The sequence below is a fragment of the Nannospalax galili genome, unplaced genomic scaffold, assembly GCF_000622305.1.
Source record: "Nannospalax galili isolate Female #2095 unplaced genomic scaffold, S.galili_v1.0 scaffold334, whole genome shotgun sequence".
Lineage (NCBI taxonomy): Eukaryota > Metazoa > Chordata > Mammalia > Rodentia > Spalacidae > Nannospalax > Nannospalax galili.
This window is the reverse complement of record NW_008336888.1, coordinates 2,382,573-2,395,891: the sequence shown is the minus strand read 5'-3', so window position 1 is coordinate 2,395,891 and position 13,319 is coordinate 2,382,573. Positions and strand designations below refer to the sequence as shown.

Genomic DNA, 13,319 nt, shown 5'->3' with positions numbered 1-13,319 from the left:
TGGCTCAGAGGTTAAGAGCACTGACTGCTCTTGCAGAAGACCCAGGTTCAGTTTCCAGAACCCACGTGGCTGCTCACAACTGTCTGTAACTCCAGTGTCAGGGGATCCGAAACCATCTTCCGGCTTCTGTGAACATTATGCATCATGGGTATATTTACATATTTAAAACTGTAACTTTAATTGTAAAAAAAATTTTTTTTAATTAAAAAAAATAGACACTGAAAAAAAAAAAGAAAAACATTATGAAATAAAACATTGTAAGAAAGGTGAAGACAGTTGGGCATGATGTCACATGCCTTTAATCTCAGCACTTGGGAGGCAGAGGCAGACTATCTGTGAGATCAGAAGCCAGCCTGGTCTCCAAAGTGAGTTCCAGGCCAACTTGGGATATAGGAAAACCCACCCCCTAAAAAAGGTGAAGACAATAACAACCTCAGTTTTATCTTGAAGCATTAAAATTTTATGTTTAAACCTATTATGCTATCATTTAGATTCAACATTTAATAATCCTATACAACTCACAGCTCCTCCAAAAGTTTAGAAATAAATATTCTTTTAATTTTGTTATTTCATAACTATTAAAGTATTCAAATTCTTTTCCTTAAATAAAAATAATTGGTTAAATTCAGTATCTTCTTTGTACTATTAAAATTTTTAGGTAAAAATGTAAAAATTAAAACCTCTGATTCATAGGAACAATGAGTAAATTCTTGTTTCAGTAACACTCCTTGTAAACTGCAAGGCCAATTCTCCTACACAGGCAATAAAGTTTTACACGGTCCAGCTGCACATACCTGGGGCTTTGGCACAAATTTTTATTGATCCCATGGTCCCAGAGGCACATTTGACCAATGATGTGCTGCAGTACTTCAATTCAACATTCTGGATTGAGCCCTCAAGAGTTGGCAGGGGATTCTTAGATTTCACACCTAATAAAAGAAAACTGCAAATGTACTAGCTGATTGAATTTAAATAATTTTTATACTCCTTCACCAAGGTATTTAAACGTAATTATACTTTAATTATCTACCTCAGATGTTCTTACAATATTTGTGTTAGGTTTCAGAGTTCAGTATTTAAAAGGTAAAAGGATGCGATTTTAAAATAAGTAGGTTAAACTCTCATAATTATACTCATGCAGTCAGATCTTGACTAGTGAAGTTCAAGACATAAAAGTAAATGTATAAATCATTACATAAAACACAGAGGACGTTTAAAAAAATCATACATAGTTTTAGAATGTACAATAAATTTTACATTTTGAAACAAGTTTGACTTATTTTGGCAGAGACATTTATAGAAAAACTGAGTCAAGAAAATTTCTTGGTCAGATAGAGTGAGGAGATAGAAATAAAACAGCTCAGGAATGTCTGTGAGTTAAAATGCAATCATTTTAAGCAAAAGGAAGCAAAAGGGTTTTTTATCAGGTGACTAAAAAAGTAGATGTTAATATTTCTACTACATACTAATTGTTTTAAAACCTATCATATCAAGTGGTTGGAAAATCTTAATTTTAATAATAGAATTTGATTTGGGTCATGAAAGGAAAGTAAGGATTATACAGGCAGAGAGGCCTACAGAACATAATTCTGATAAGGAAGAGAGAAAGGAGAGAGGGATCACCTCTAATCAGTTAACGTTTATTAAAGATTTACCATATGTTATACACACAAATGCACACAAAGGATTATAATACAGATATTACTATTCTTATTTTACAGATCAAGATACTATAGATTAAGCTGAACACAGTAGCACATGCCTTTAATCCCAGCACTTGGGTGGCAGAGGCAGGTGGCTCTCTTTGAGATCTAGGCCAGCCTAGTCTACACAGCGAGTTCCAGACCAGCTGGGGATACAGGGAGGCCACATCGCAAAAAAGCCAAAAACCAAAAACCAAAAAGATATTATATATGAGAAGTGTTAACTAAATTTTGCAGTGTGAGGGGGAGATCTGTAGTCAGTTACTATTTACAGAGAACTTAATTCTTACCATTGTATTATACATAAAAATGAATTTTCAGTCTTCATTTAAAAAAATGAAGAAAAACACAAGAAAAAATACAAAGTATTCTTATATACATTTAAAAACCATTGATGTCATAGTACACTGGAGGAATGGAAGGAGTCCCAAAGGCACTGCTGAAATACAACTTTTCCTTGTGCTGTCAATGAAATAATTTTAAAATATTATAAATCTGTCTGTAATTTTTTAACTGAATTTTTGTGTACTTCATACAGAAAATCATTTTTATACATCCTTCCCCTTTGGCACCCCCCCATAGCCCCACCCACTGGAGTTCATACATTCTGTCATTTGTGCAAAGGTCTATCATGTAAAGTTAGTGTCCCAGATGTCCCTAGGTGCAAGTTCATTCACTAGGGTCCAGTCGGCCTATCTAGAGCCCCTCCCTTTTAAGAGATAAGCTCTTCCTCACCCAGCAGTAATCAGCTGCCAATAATTGTTCAACTAAGATTGGGGTCTGCTGTTCATTTCCATAATTCTGTGCTGCGTTTTTGTCTGATTAAGTTTGCATGGGTGTGTGTATGCTGACACCATTGCTGTAGGTGCATACGAGAAGAGCCCCAAGCGCCTATAGGACTATTTCCATATGGTCATACCCCTCCTCCCTGGCTCTTACAATCTTTCCACTCCCTCTTTCACAATGGTCCCTGAGCCCTGGGTGGGTGCATTTTGATACAGGAGTCTTGTCCAAGGACCCACACTCTATAGACTCCTATTTTCTGCATTGTGGCCATTTGTGACCCTTGGCTTGAAGCCCTACGTTGTATGAGGGACCTTCATTAATTAGAGTTGAAAGATGCATTAGTGTTCTCTTCCCCCCTTGTTGTATTAGTTCTGTAAGCCTTAGGTGTAGAGTCTGCATCGTAGATGTGCCACTTAGGCATGGGCAAGTCACAGACAATCTCTCTGTGTAACTAGTTGTAGGATTCTGTAATTATCTCTGTCTCTTGAAAAAGGGGCTTCTTTGATGGGTGGTAACTGGGACATTTGTCTATGAATTTAAGGATCCGTATTTTGCACATAGTAAGAAGTTACATTTGTCTGGGGATGTGACAGCCTTGAGTTTTCTCTAAGATCTATGACCTTTCCAGCTATGTGTATTTGGCTAGGTTTACAGTACCATACTTGAGTTTCCTCCCATTGAATGGACTTTAAATTTTTGTAATACAACACAAAACAAAATACTGCTATTTCTTTTGTTATAGTACCTTTGTATAAACTAGCACCCCTACCATATGCTCTTCATCTGTGGTACAACACTGACCCTAATTTTTTACACCAACTTTCTTGCCTACCCTGATTCTTCTAGCTTCCCTAAGACTTTCCCTTGGCAGTCAATAATTAAGCAATGATTACTACTATTAATATCATCAGCATGGAAAAAGGAGCTAATGAAAATGATCTATTTGTGATGATGGAAGTAAAATATTTTAAAATATATTAAAGACTCAAAACTACATTATTTGCCTCCATTTATTCATTTAACTCTACCAAAAAAAAAAAAGCATAAGCATAAGACCTGAATGATGGACAGTTCTCAAAGCACAAGAGCTGTCTTCAAAATTTTAGAAGATAGACATCTGATGAACAAGTAGCAACAAGTAGACTTACAGTAAAGTGCCTATGGGCAATGAAACTCAGAAAGAATTTTGTTTATAGTAAGAATGGAAAAATAAAGAGTTTTTAAAAAGCAGTCAGTTCAGAAGGCAGGGATGTCAGTGAAGATAAAAAGACAAGGCAGAAGCATCTAATGACCACAGACCCTTTCCTTTAAAGAAAGAACCATCTCATACTCATCTCCGCAGAATACCAAAGAGTTCACTAGAGAAGCTGACCAATAAGGATTCTGGATTCAGAAGGAAGAGACATAACCAAAGAAAAGGGGTGCTTGCTAAAAATGGGAAATTAATCTAAATATCTTCACAGAGTATGCACTTGGTAATGAGATCAACTCTTCTTTTACTCTGTTAGAACTTTGACAAGATTATATACTGTATAAAGGAGATTAACAAGACTTCTGTGGCATACTGGCCAGATAAGAAAGGGGAATCAGAGAAACTAACCATCATCCTCTAATAAAAATAAATTATGTCCAATTTTTCTACATGACACTATAACCATTAAACAAGCTCCACTCCAGCCCAGGGGTTCCAGTTAGTAATTAGTGCTTCATTCTGCAATACAAAAGATCATCAAATACTAGACAGAAATAAGTATAGTAACAGGCAGAGACAAAAACACAAAGAAAAGCAACTTGGAATAAATAATGTTTTTGTTACATTAAAGAAAGCTTCAAGTAATAATAACATATCCTCAAAGACTATAGTATATATAGATTATACATATATCTATATATATTACAAGAACTGAATGCACAGTTCTTAGAAATTTAAACTAAGATGTTAATGCACCTTAATAAAGACTGGGAAACAGTTAAAGAAATATTCTATAATTTTAAAAATCCAAACAGATTGAAAATGTGAGAGAAATGAAAATAAAATTAATAAATAAGCATAAGAAATTCTGTACTTGAGACCCAAATGTTCTAGAAATTTCTATAAAAAAATAATAAAATGGAAGCTGGGCTTGATGATACAGGCCTTCAATTCCAGCTACTTAGGAGGCTACAGCAGGAAGATGGCAAGTTCAAGGCCAGCCAGAACAGTTCAGTGAGATCCTGTCTTAATAATAAACAAAAATGAGAGCTGGCAGCATAGCTACTGTAGGAACTCTTTTGTTGTGGAGGCATAAACAAGTATCTATCCCCTCCTCATAGGGCAAAAACAGACAAACCAAAGCATGATTTCCAGAAATTCCAACTTTGAAAGTCAATGAGTTTACTGAGCTTACTTACAACAGTATGGGTGACCAAAAAGCATCCAGGCCTCCTCAGAGCACAAAATGATGGTTTTCCTATAATTGTATAGATGGAGCCCCCATTCCTGTTAACCTTCCTCAGTCTATATACTCTAGTACCTCCTGAGACCATTAGGCTGCATGCAACTGAGGCAGAATTACATTAAAAAGGCCAGGAGGTGTGGGAGGATAGGCCAGAATGTCAGATGAGAATCAAATGACCCTCCCCATCCCCTCCTTTTATGAGAGAACATCAAAAGTCAACAAGCCCAGTCTTATGAAAGAGGAGTAGGTCTTGCAAGTAGTCACAGCTATTCTGATGAGGATGAAAACTGTCATGCTAAAAAGATGGACCTCTACAACAAGAGCTCATTAGTAGAGCTCTTGCTTATCATGTATAGAGCCCTGGGTTCAATCTCCAATACTGATAGGGATGGGGAGAAAATAATCAAAGAGGTAATTCAAGAATACTGGCAAAAACAGAAGAACAAATATTGAAAATCAAAAAGGCCTGTCATGTATCCAGAACAAATGAAAAATGCATACACATAAATACATGCCACCTGGAGTCAGTGTTAAAACAGAAGCACCATAAACCATTTTGAAATAACACCAACCAAGAAACCAACCAAACACTAGAGACATAAGAAAAAAAAAAGGCAACATTCAAATGCTAAAAAAATTAAAATGGCATCAAGCATCTCAACACCACTGCCAAAATAATGCTTTGAAATTCTATATGAAAACAAGTCCCAACCTAAAAATCTATACAGAGTCAAGTTATCAATCAGATATAAAGATGTGCTCTGAATTGTCAACTTGACTCAACCCAGAACCACCTGGAAAGAGACTCTTAACGAAAAACTATCTAGATGAGGCTGACCCATGGGCATTATAGAGGACTATCTTGATTGTTGATTTAGAAAGACCCAGCCCACTACGGGCAGCACAATTACCTGGTGTGGGGCCCTGGACTATTTAAGAGCAGAGAAAGGTAGATGAGCACAAGCAGCAAGCAAGCAGCAACACTGGTACATTCATTTCTCTGCTCTTTTTTCAAAAATATTTTATTACTTTTATTTTATATGTGCAGTGTTTTGCCTATATGTGTGTAAGTCCATGCAATGTCCACAAGACACCAGTCCCCTGGAACTGTTGTTATGGATGGTTGTTAGCCATCATGTGGGTGCTGGGAATTGAACCAGGTCCTCTGGAAAAGCAGCCAGTGCTCTTAATTGCTGAACCATCTCTCCAGCCCCCATTTCTACGCTCTTGACCATGGATGTGATGCTTCAATTTTCTGCCTTGATTTTCCTGCAATAATGGGCTGTGATCTTTCTCTCCCAAACTTCTTTTAGCTCATGGTATTTTCGCAGCAACAGAAATGAAACTAGGACAAAATGTAAAATTTTAAAAATGAAGATTTATTTGGACAGGCCAATCTGGAAAAAAAATGTTTACTTCCTATGCTACAATGAGAAAGAAAAGAATATTGTTCTAATTTGCTTCTTTGTTGCTGTGATAAAACATTAACCAAAAGCAGCTTAGGAGAGGAAAGGGTTATTTGGCTTATAGGTGTAGCCCACCACAAAAGGAAGCCAAGGCAGGAACTCAAGGCAGAAACTGAAGCAGAGACCATGGAGGAATGTTTCTTACTGGCTTGCTCTCTAGGCTCATGGTCTACTACCTTTCCTATAAAGCCCAGGCCTACTTGCTCAATGAGGATACCACACACGATGGCCTGGGACTGCCTACATCAATTAGCAATCAGGAAAATGTTCCACAGGCATGTCCACAGGCCAATCTTATGGAAGAAATTCCTCAATTGGGATTCTCTCTTTCCAAGTGTGTCAGTGTTGTGTCGAGTTGACAGCTGAACCTATGACAAATATAATGCTCCAATGAAAAGAGTGTGTGAATTAAGAAAGGAAACACCTGTCTGAATAAACAGGGTATAACAAAGGAGAAAAGGAATCCCTGCACAAAGACAAAAGGAAATTTCAGTACATCTTTAGATTGGGTCATTGAGACAGAATACATAAGATGAACAAATAGAGATTAAAAGAAGAGGAAAATACACTAAAAGAATGGCTCAAAAATTAAAGCATGCACTTTAAATTTCTGTTCATTTTAGGGAATTGATTAAAAATAAGCATACAAAACACGAATGAAGCAACAACAAAACTAGCCAAACAAATTCTGTTTTAAAAAGGAAAAATGCAATGGTGGCATGCATGTAACACATACGTATATAGTTTTAATATGTTCATACTGAATACAGATTTAAGTAAAAACTATGATACAATATATCTATAGATTTAAGAGAAAAAAGGACAGTGGATATTGACACAAAACCTAAATTCCTGGCAGTAGGCAGAATAATATCATCTTTATTAAAACAAAAAGGAAAGAACAATTAAAGATCCTAAATGATTTTGCAGTGGAGAGACGATCTTAAATTATTCAGGTAGACCTAATGTAACGTGAAAAATCCTTAAAGACAAAGAAAGAAGAAAAGAAGATTCAAAGAAAGAGACATAAGTTAAAAAAAAATAATAAGAGAAGTCTATATTGATGCCTTTGAAGATGGGGAAGGGGACCATCAACCAAAGCTTCTAAATGCTGGAAAAAGCAGACTCCAAAAAGTAGCCCTACTGACACCTGATTTTAATCTGAAATGATTTGTATATAACTAAACACAGTTAAAAAACTGCAAAGTATCATATTATTTAGGAATTTTCAGCAAATATCTTATGAATCAGCTGAAAAACTAATTGCCTCTAAAAAGCAGTAGACAGAGGCCCAAGAAAACTGCCCTTTTCATTATAAGACATGCAAAATTATAATATAAACAAAACAAAAAGTTATCCAGGACACTCAAGCATCCAGAACTCATGCTAAATAGATCCCCACCCCCCAAAAAAAAGTAAAATCATGGAAGAGAATACCTATAATAAAGATTTGTGAAGGACAAAAGAGGGAAATTATTCTAAAGTATACTCTGAAGGAATATGAACTTTAGGGAGTTACTGAAGAACATCACTCTAACAATAGCAAAGAGCTTTCAAATAATTACCTTTAGGTGCCTAGTTAGCACAGTAGGTAGCACATCAGTCTCAAGTGGGGGGAGGGGAAGCAACAAAAGGAGAAAGTGAAATGAGTGGAAGATTTATTACATAAGGATGAAGAACCCAAATAAGAAGGCTGATGAGGTGAGAACAATTAAAATAGATGCAATCAAGAATGCCAGCACGTTCTACTTGTCCGCGGGTGATGAAGCCTGCAACCAGCTCCTTGTTTTACGACAAAAAAGTACATTTTAAAAAAGCAGAAGTTGCTTTCTGTTCTTGTTGTTGACAGTGACTTTGTTTTAAAAATCAAAAAGCATATATAAGGGAGTGACACTAGATAGGCTGACCAAGCTCCGTGGATGAACATACAACAAGGGACATCTGGGAAACCAAACTTGACCCAACTGGCCTTAAAAGATATGACAGAATCCATGATATCCAGTGAGGGAGCTTGGGGGGGGGGGTGCAGATAGGGGAGGGGGTCTAAATATGATTAAGATACACTGTATGAAATGCACAAAAATTCAATAAAAATATACATTGACAAAAAGCAGACATAGTAACATTTTAGGGCTAAGTGAAAATGTGGATAAAATTCACTTAACATTTTCAGCAAAATACAAATTGTAACCATTTAACTATGGCCAATAGCATTAAATAAAAAGTGATTCCCAAAATGCAACTCAATGGTAAGTAGATGAAGCAAGTGAATTTAAATATGAATGAGAAAGAAAACAGTCTTCTAAATTCAGTCTTCATTGTTCCATGCTCACTTGCATTTACAGTCTGTTCACTGTTACAATGACTTACTGACCCACATCATTCTACAAATCACTATCTCTGATTAACATCTTCTAACAGCAACACTGGCAGGCATTTGACAAAATTCAGGATCATTGTAGCAGAGTATGAAAAGATGTACCTAGATCAGATACCATACATCCTGCCAACTAGTTTATGACTGTTTTGTTTTGTTTTGTTTTGTGTGTTGTGTTGTGTTATGTGTTTTTTTTTTTTGTTTGTTTTTGAGACAGGGTTCCCTGTAGCCCCAGCTACCCTGGAATTAGCTACACAGACTAAGTTGGTCTTGATCACACAGAGATCTGCTTGTCTCTGCCTCCTGAGTGCTGGGATTAATGGTGTGCATCACCACATGAGCACTAAGATTTTTTTTTTTTAAACTATCGCTTAAGAATGTAAGTTTTGGGGCTGAGAGATGGCTCAGCAGTTAAGAGCACTGGTTGTTCTTGCAGAAGACCCGGGTTCGTATCCCAGTACCCACTTGTAAGCTAAGAACCATCTGTAACTCTAGTTCCAAGGGATTCAACAACCTCTTCTGTACTCCAGGGGCATTGCACTACATGGGTATACTTAAACACAGGCAGGCAATACACTCATACAATAAAATAAAAATAAACACTTTTTTTAAAATGTAAGCTTTTCCGTGCTCTAAATTCATATCTTATCAATAGATTAATATAGTTCTTAGACCTCATTAGGTAAGTTTCTTTGTGCAGCACATGGTGGTTGATGCAGAAACTAACAACTGCTCAAAGTGTAAAGACTAAGTGCCTGTGAGTGCTCAGCCACAAATGGAACATCTGTATCATATCCTACACCCAAATTTGAGGGACCACCACTGAACAGGAGGTAGAAAGATTCTAAGAACCAGAGGATGGGGAGGAGTAGAGATTGTACTGAACTCAAAGCAACAGTGATGCACAAAACCAACCCAGTGAACATTCCAGCATGGAAGAAATAGGAGCACACAAACCCCTAAGCCTAGCTGAAGAGCTATGAGAAACTGAAGGCTTCTGCAGGAGGGAAAGCCAATATTTTTAAGGGTGTGTCTCCTGGTAGGTTGGCACATGCTCCATTTGATGGCCTCACATCTCTGAGTATATGAGCAACACAAATTAGACTCCATGAGTTATTTTTATAAAAAAGAAGGACACAAAGTTGGGGGAGTGGAGATTGGGGAGTAGATCTGGGAGGAATAAGGGGAAGGAGTATGATGAAAACAAGGCATACATGTATGAAATTCTCAAAGAATAAAATTAAATATTTTTCAAAGAATGTTTCTCTCTGCACCTAAACATGATCACCTGCTGATGGCCATTCATGAACAGTACTGACTTTTACTCACACATCATCCATTCAATCATTCACTCACTCACTCAGACATTCAGTAAATATTTATCATGAAACACTGTATGCCAATCTAGGCCTGGAGATATAGGAGTAATGGAAGAATTTTGGAATTTCTCTCTTAAAAGTCAAAAATTTTGTGAAATAAGCAGTCATTACAACAATAATTATGGGGCTAGAGAGATGGTCAGCAGTTAAGAGCACTTGCTACTCTACCAGAAAATGAATTTGGTCCCAGGACCCTTGCCAGGCAGCTCAGATCCTCCTGTAACTCCAGCTGCAAGAGATCCAATGTCCTTACCTAGTCTCCAAGTGACATTGAACACATATGCGTTGCATGCACACATACACATCATTTTTTTAAAAAAATCGCAAAAAGCAATAATTATACAAAAGTATACATACTTAGTTAAGAAGAATGTAAAAAACACAAGTTAAAGATGCAGTGAAAATGGATGGAAAGAATCAGAGAAGATATTTATATCTGTTAAATGACAAACATTGTAAAATGTATAGAGAACTACTAAAACTCAAGAACAACCAACCTGATTCAAACATAAAAAAGGTCCTGGCATGGTGGTTCAAATCTATAATCCCAGCACTCCAAAGGCAGAGACAAGAGAACTGTCTAAACTTCATGGTCAGCCTGGTCACCATGTAAGTTCCAGGCTAGCTAGGGATATACACCAAGACCCTATCTGAATAAAAAATGGGGGCTGGGGCAGGACTTCAATAAATACTTCTACAAAGAGAATATGCAAATGCCTACTGAGCACAGGATAACCCGTAACATGTTAAGAAATGGGGGACGGGGGGAGGGATTGTCAAGGATGTGGCATAACTGGAACCCTTTGAATTAATGCTAGAAATGTAAACTAGTTCTCCAAAGAAAACAGTGGTGTAGTTCCTAAAAATATTAAAATGGAACCACCATAGGACCTAACAATTTTAATTCTGAGTATACATGCAAAGAGTTCAGACATGAAAAAAAAGCAAACTTAAGACCATCAACTACAAGTGATACAAATATTCAATTAGAAGGCAAGACTGCAGACTGGATCAAAAACCATGACTCTATTATAAGCAAGTCTACAAAAACCTTATTTCAAAGTGAGATGAAAGAAAGTAAAAGGAAAAAAACTATTAATGAAGAATATAGTGGTATACCACATCACACTAAGGGTGGCTATAATCTAAAAAACAGAAAAAGAAACAGTAACTCTTGGTGAGGATGTGGGCGATTTGGAACCCTTATGCATTGGGACTGGAAATGAAAACAGGTATGATTGGCATAAAAAAAAAACAATTTGGCAGTTGATCAAAAACTAAAACATATACTATGGCAAAGTTATACCGAAGAGAAATGTAAATTTATGCCTACAGAAAAGATTGCACAAGAATGTTCATCAACATCATATTCTTTTTTTTTTAATCACTTGCTCCAGAGATTTATATTGAGAGAAAGAAACCACATATTATGATTCTATTCATATCACCTGTTTAGAAAAGAAATCCACAGAGACAAAAAGTAGATTAGAGGATACCAAGTGAGAGAAACAGTTATAAGTGGATCTTGTTGAGAATTTTGCATCGATGTTCATTAAGGATATGGTTCTATAGTTTTCTTTTTTGGTTGTATCTTTACCTGGCTTTGGTATTAGAGTGATGCTGGCTTCATAGAAGGAATTTGGAAGTTCTCCCTCCATTTCTATTGTTTTGAATAAATTAAGTAGTATTGGATGCAGATCTTCTTTAAATGTCTGACAGAATTCTGCTGTAAATCCAATTGGTCCTGGGCTTTTTTTTATTCAGGAGGTTTTGTATTATTGTTTCACTTTCATTTTGTGTTAGCGTCCATTTAAGCTGTTAATCTCCTCTTGCTTTAGTTTGGGAGGTTCCCATTCCTTTATATATCCATCCATTTCTTTGAGGTTTTCAATTTCAGTAGCATATAGGTTTTTAAAGTATTCTCTTATAATGTTCTGTATCTTTCTGGTGTCTGTTGTGATGTTTCCCTTTTCATCTCTAAATTTGTTGATTTGGAGGTTCTCTTTCTTTCCTTCTTTCTCCTTTCTTTCTTTCCTTTCTTTCCTTTCTTTCTTTTCTTTCTTTCCCTTCCTTCCTTCCTTCCTTCCTTCCTTCTTTCTTTCTTTCTTTCTTTCTTTCTTTCTTTCTTTCTTTCTTTCTTTCTTTCTTTCTTTCTTTCTTTCTTTCTTTCTTTCTTTCTTTCTTTCTTTCTTTCTTTCTTTCTTTCTTTCTTTCTTTCTTTCTTGATTTCAGTTAACTAGGCTAGGGGTCTGTCAATCCTGTTTTTCTTTTCAAAGAACCAGCTCTTGGAATTGTTGACTCTTTGTATTGTTTTCTTTGTTTCAATTTCATTGATTTATGCTCTGATTTTTGTTATTTCTTCTTGTCTGCTGGGTTTGGGTTTTGTTTGCTGCTGCTTTTCAAGTGTGTTGAGTTGCAATGTTCAGTCATTTATTTGTGTTCTTTCCAATTTTTTGACGTAGGCAATTAGTGCTATAAACGTCCCTCTAAAGACCACTTTCAGGGTGTCCCAGAGGTTATGTCGTGTTGTATTGTCCTTTTCATTTAATTCCAGGAATACTTTTATTTCTTTCTTAATTTCTCTTTTGAACCATTCATCTTTCAGGAGTGTGTTTAATCTCCATGTGTTCATGTGGTGATTTTGGCTTCTTCGGGTGTTGATTGTAAGCTTTATTGCATTGTGGTCTGATAGAACACATGGAATTATTTCAATCTTTTTGTATTTGCTGAGCTATTTGTTGAGGTTTGTTTTGTGCCCCAGTATATGGTCGATTTCAGAGAAGCTTCCATGGGGTGCTGAGTAGAAAGTATGTCCTTTGGTGCTTGCATGGAATACTCGGTAGATGTCTGTTAAGTCCATTTAATATATGGTATTGATGAATTCAAATGTCTCTCAGTTAACTCGTTGCCCTGTTGACCTATCTAATAGAAACAGTGGGGTATTGAAGTCCTCTGCTATTAATGAGTTGGGATTAATCTGGGTCTTAAAGTCCTTTAGTACTGTTTTTATGAAGTTGGGTGCACCAGAGTTTGGTGAATATATGTTCATGATTGTAATATCTTCTTGATTGATTGTTCCTTTGAACAGAATGAAGTGGACCTCTTTGTCTCTTCTGATTAGCTTTAAAGTCTATTTTGTCAGATATTAGAATTGCTATGCCTGCTTTTTT

General features: G+C 36.3%; 1 protein-coding gene across 10 annotated transcripts in view; it reads right to left on the bottom strand.

The window, feature by feature from the left end:
* The window catches only part of Vps13b (vacuolar protein sorting 13 homolog B), a 723,076-nt gene that overhangs the window by 540,726 nt on the left and 169,031 nt on the right, over positions 1 to 13,319 (bottom strand). For all 10 annotated transcript variants that reach the window (XR_003849285.1, XM_029562766.1, XM_029562764.1 and 7 more), the window contains exon 18: positions 795 to 929. Coding sequence is in view for 9 of the 10 variants with exons in the window: in XM_029562766.1 (XP_029418626.1) it covers positions 795 to 929 (135 nt within the window). In the remaining variant the exon portion in view is untranslated. The remainder of the gene's footprint in view (positions 1 to 794; positions 930 to 13,319) is intronic.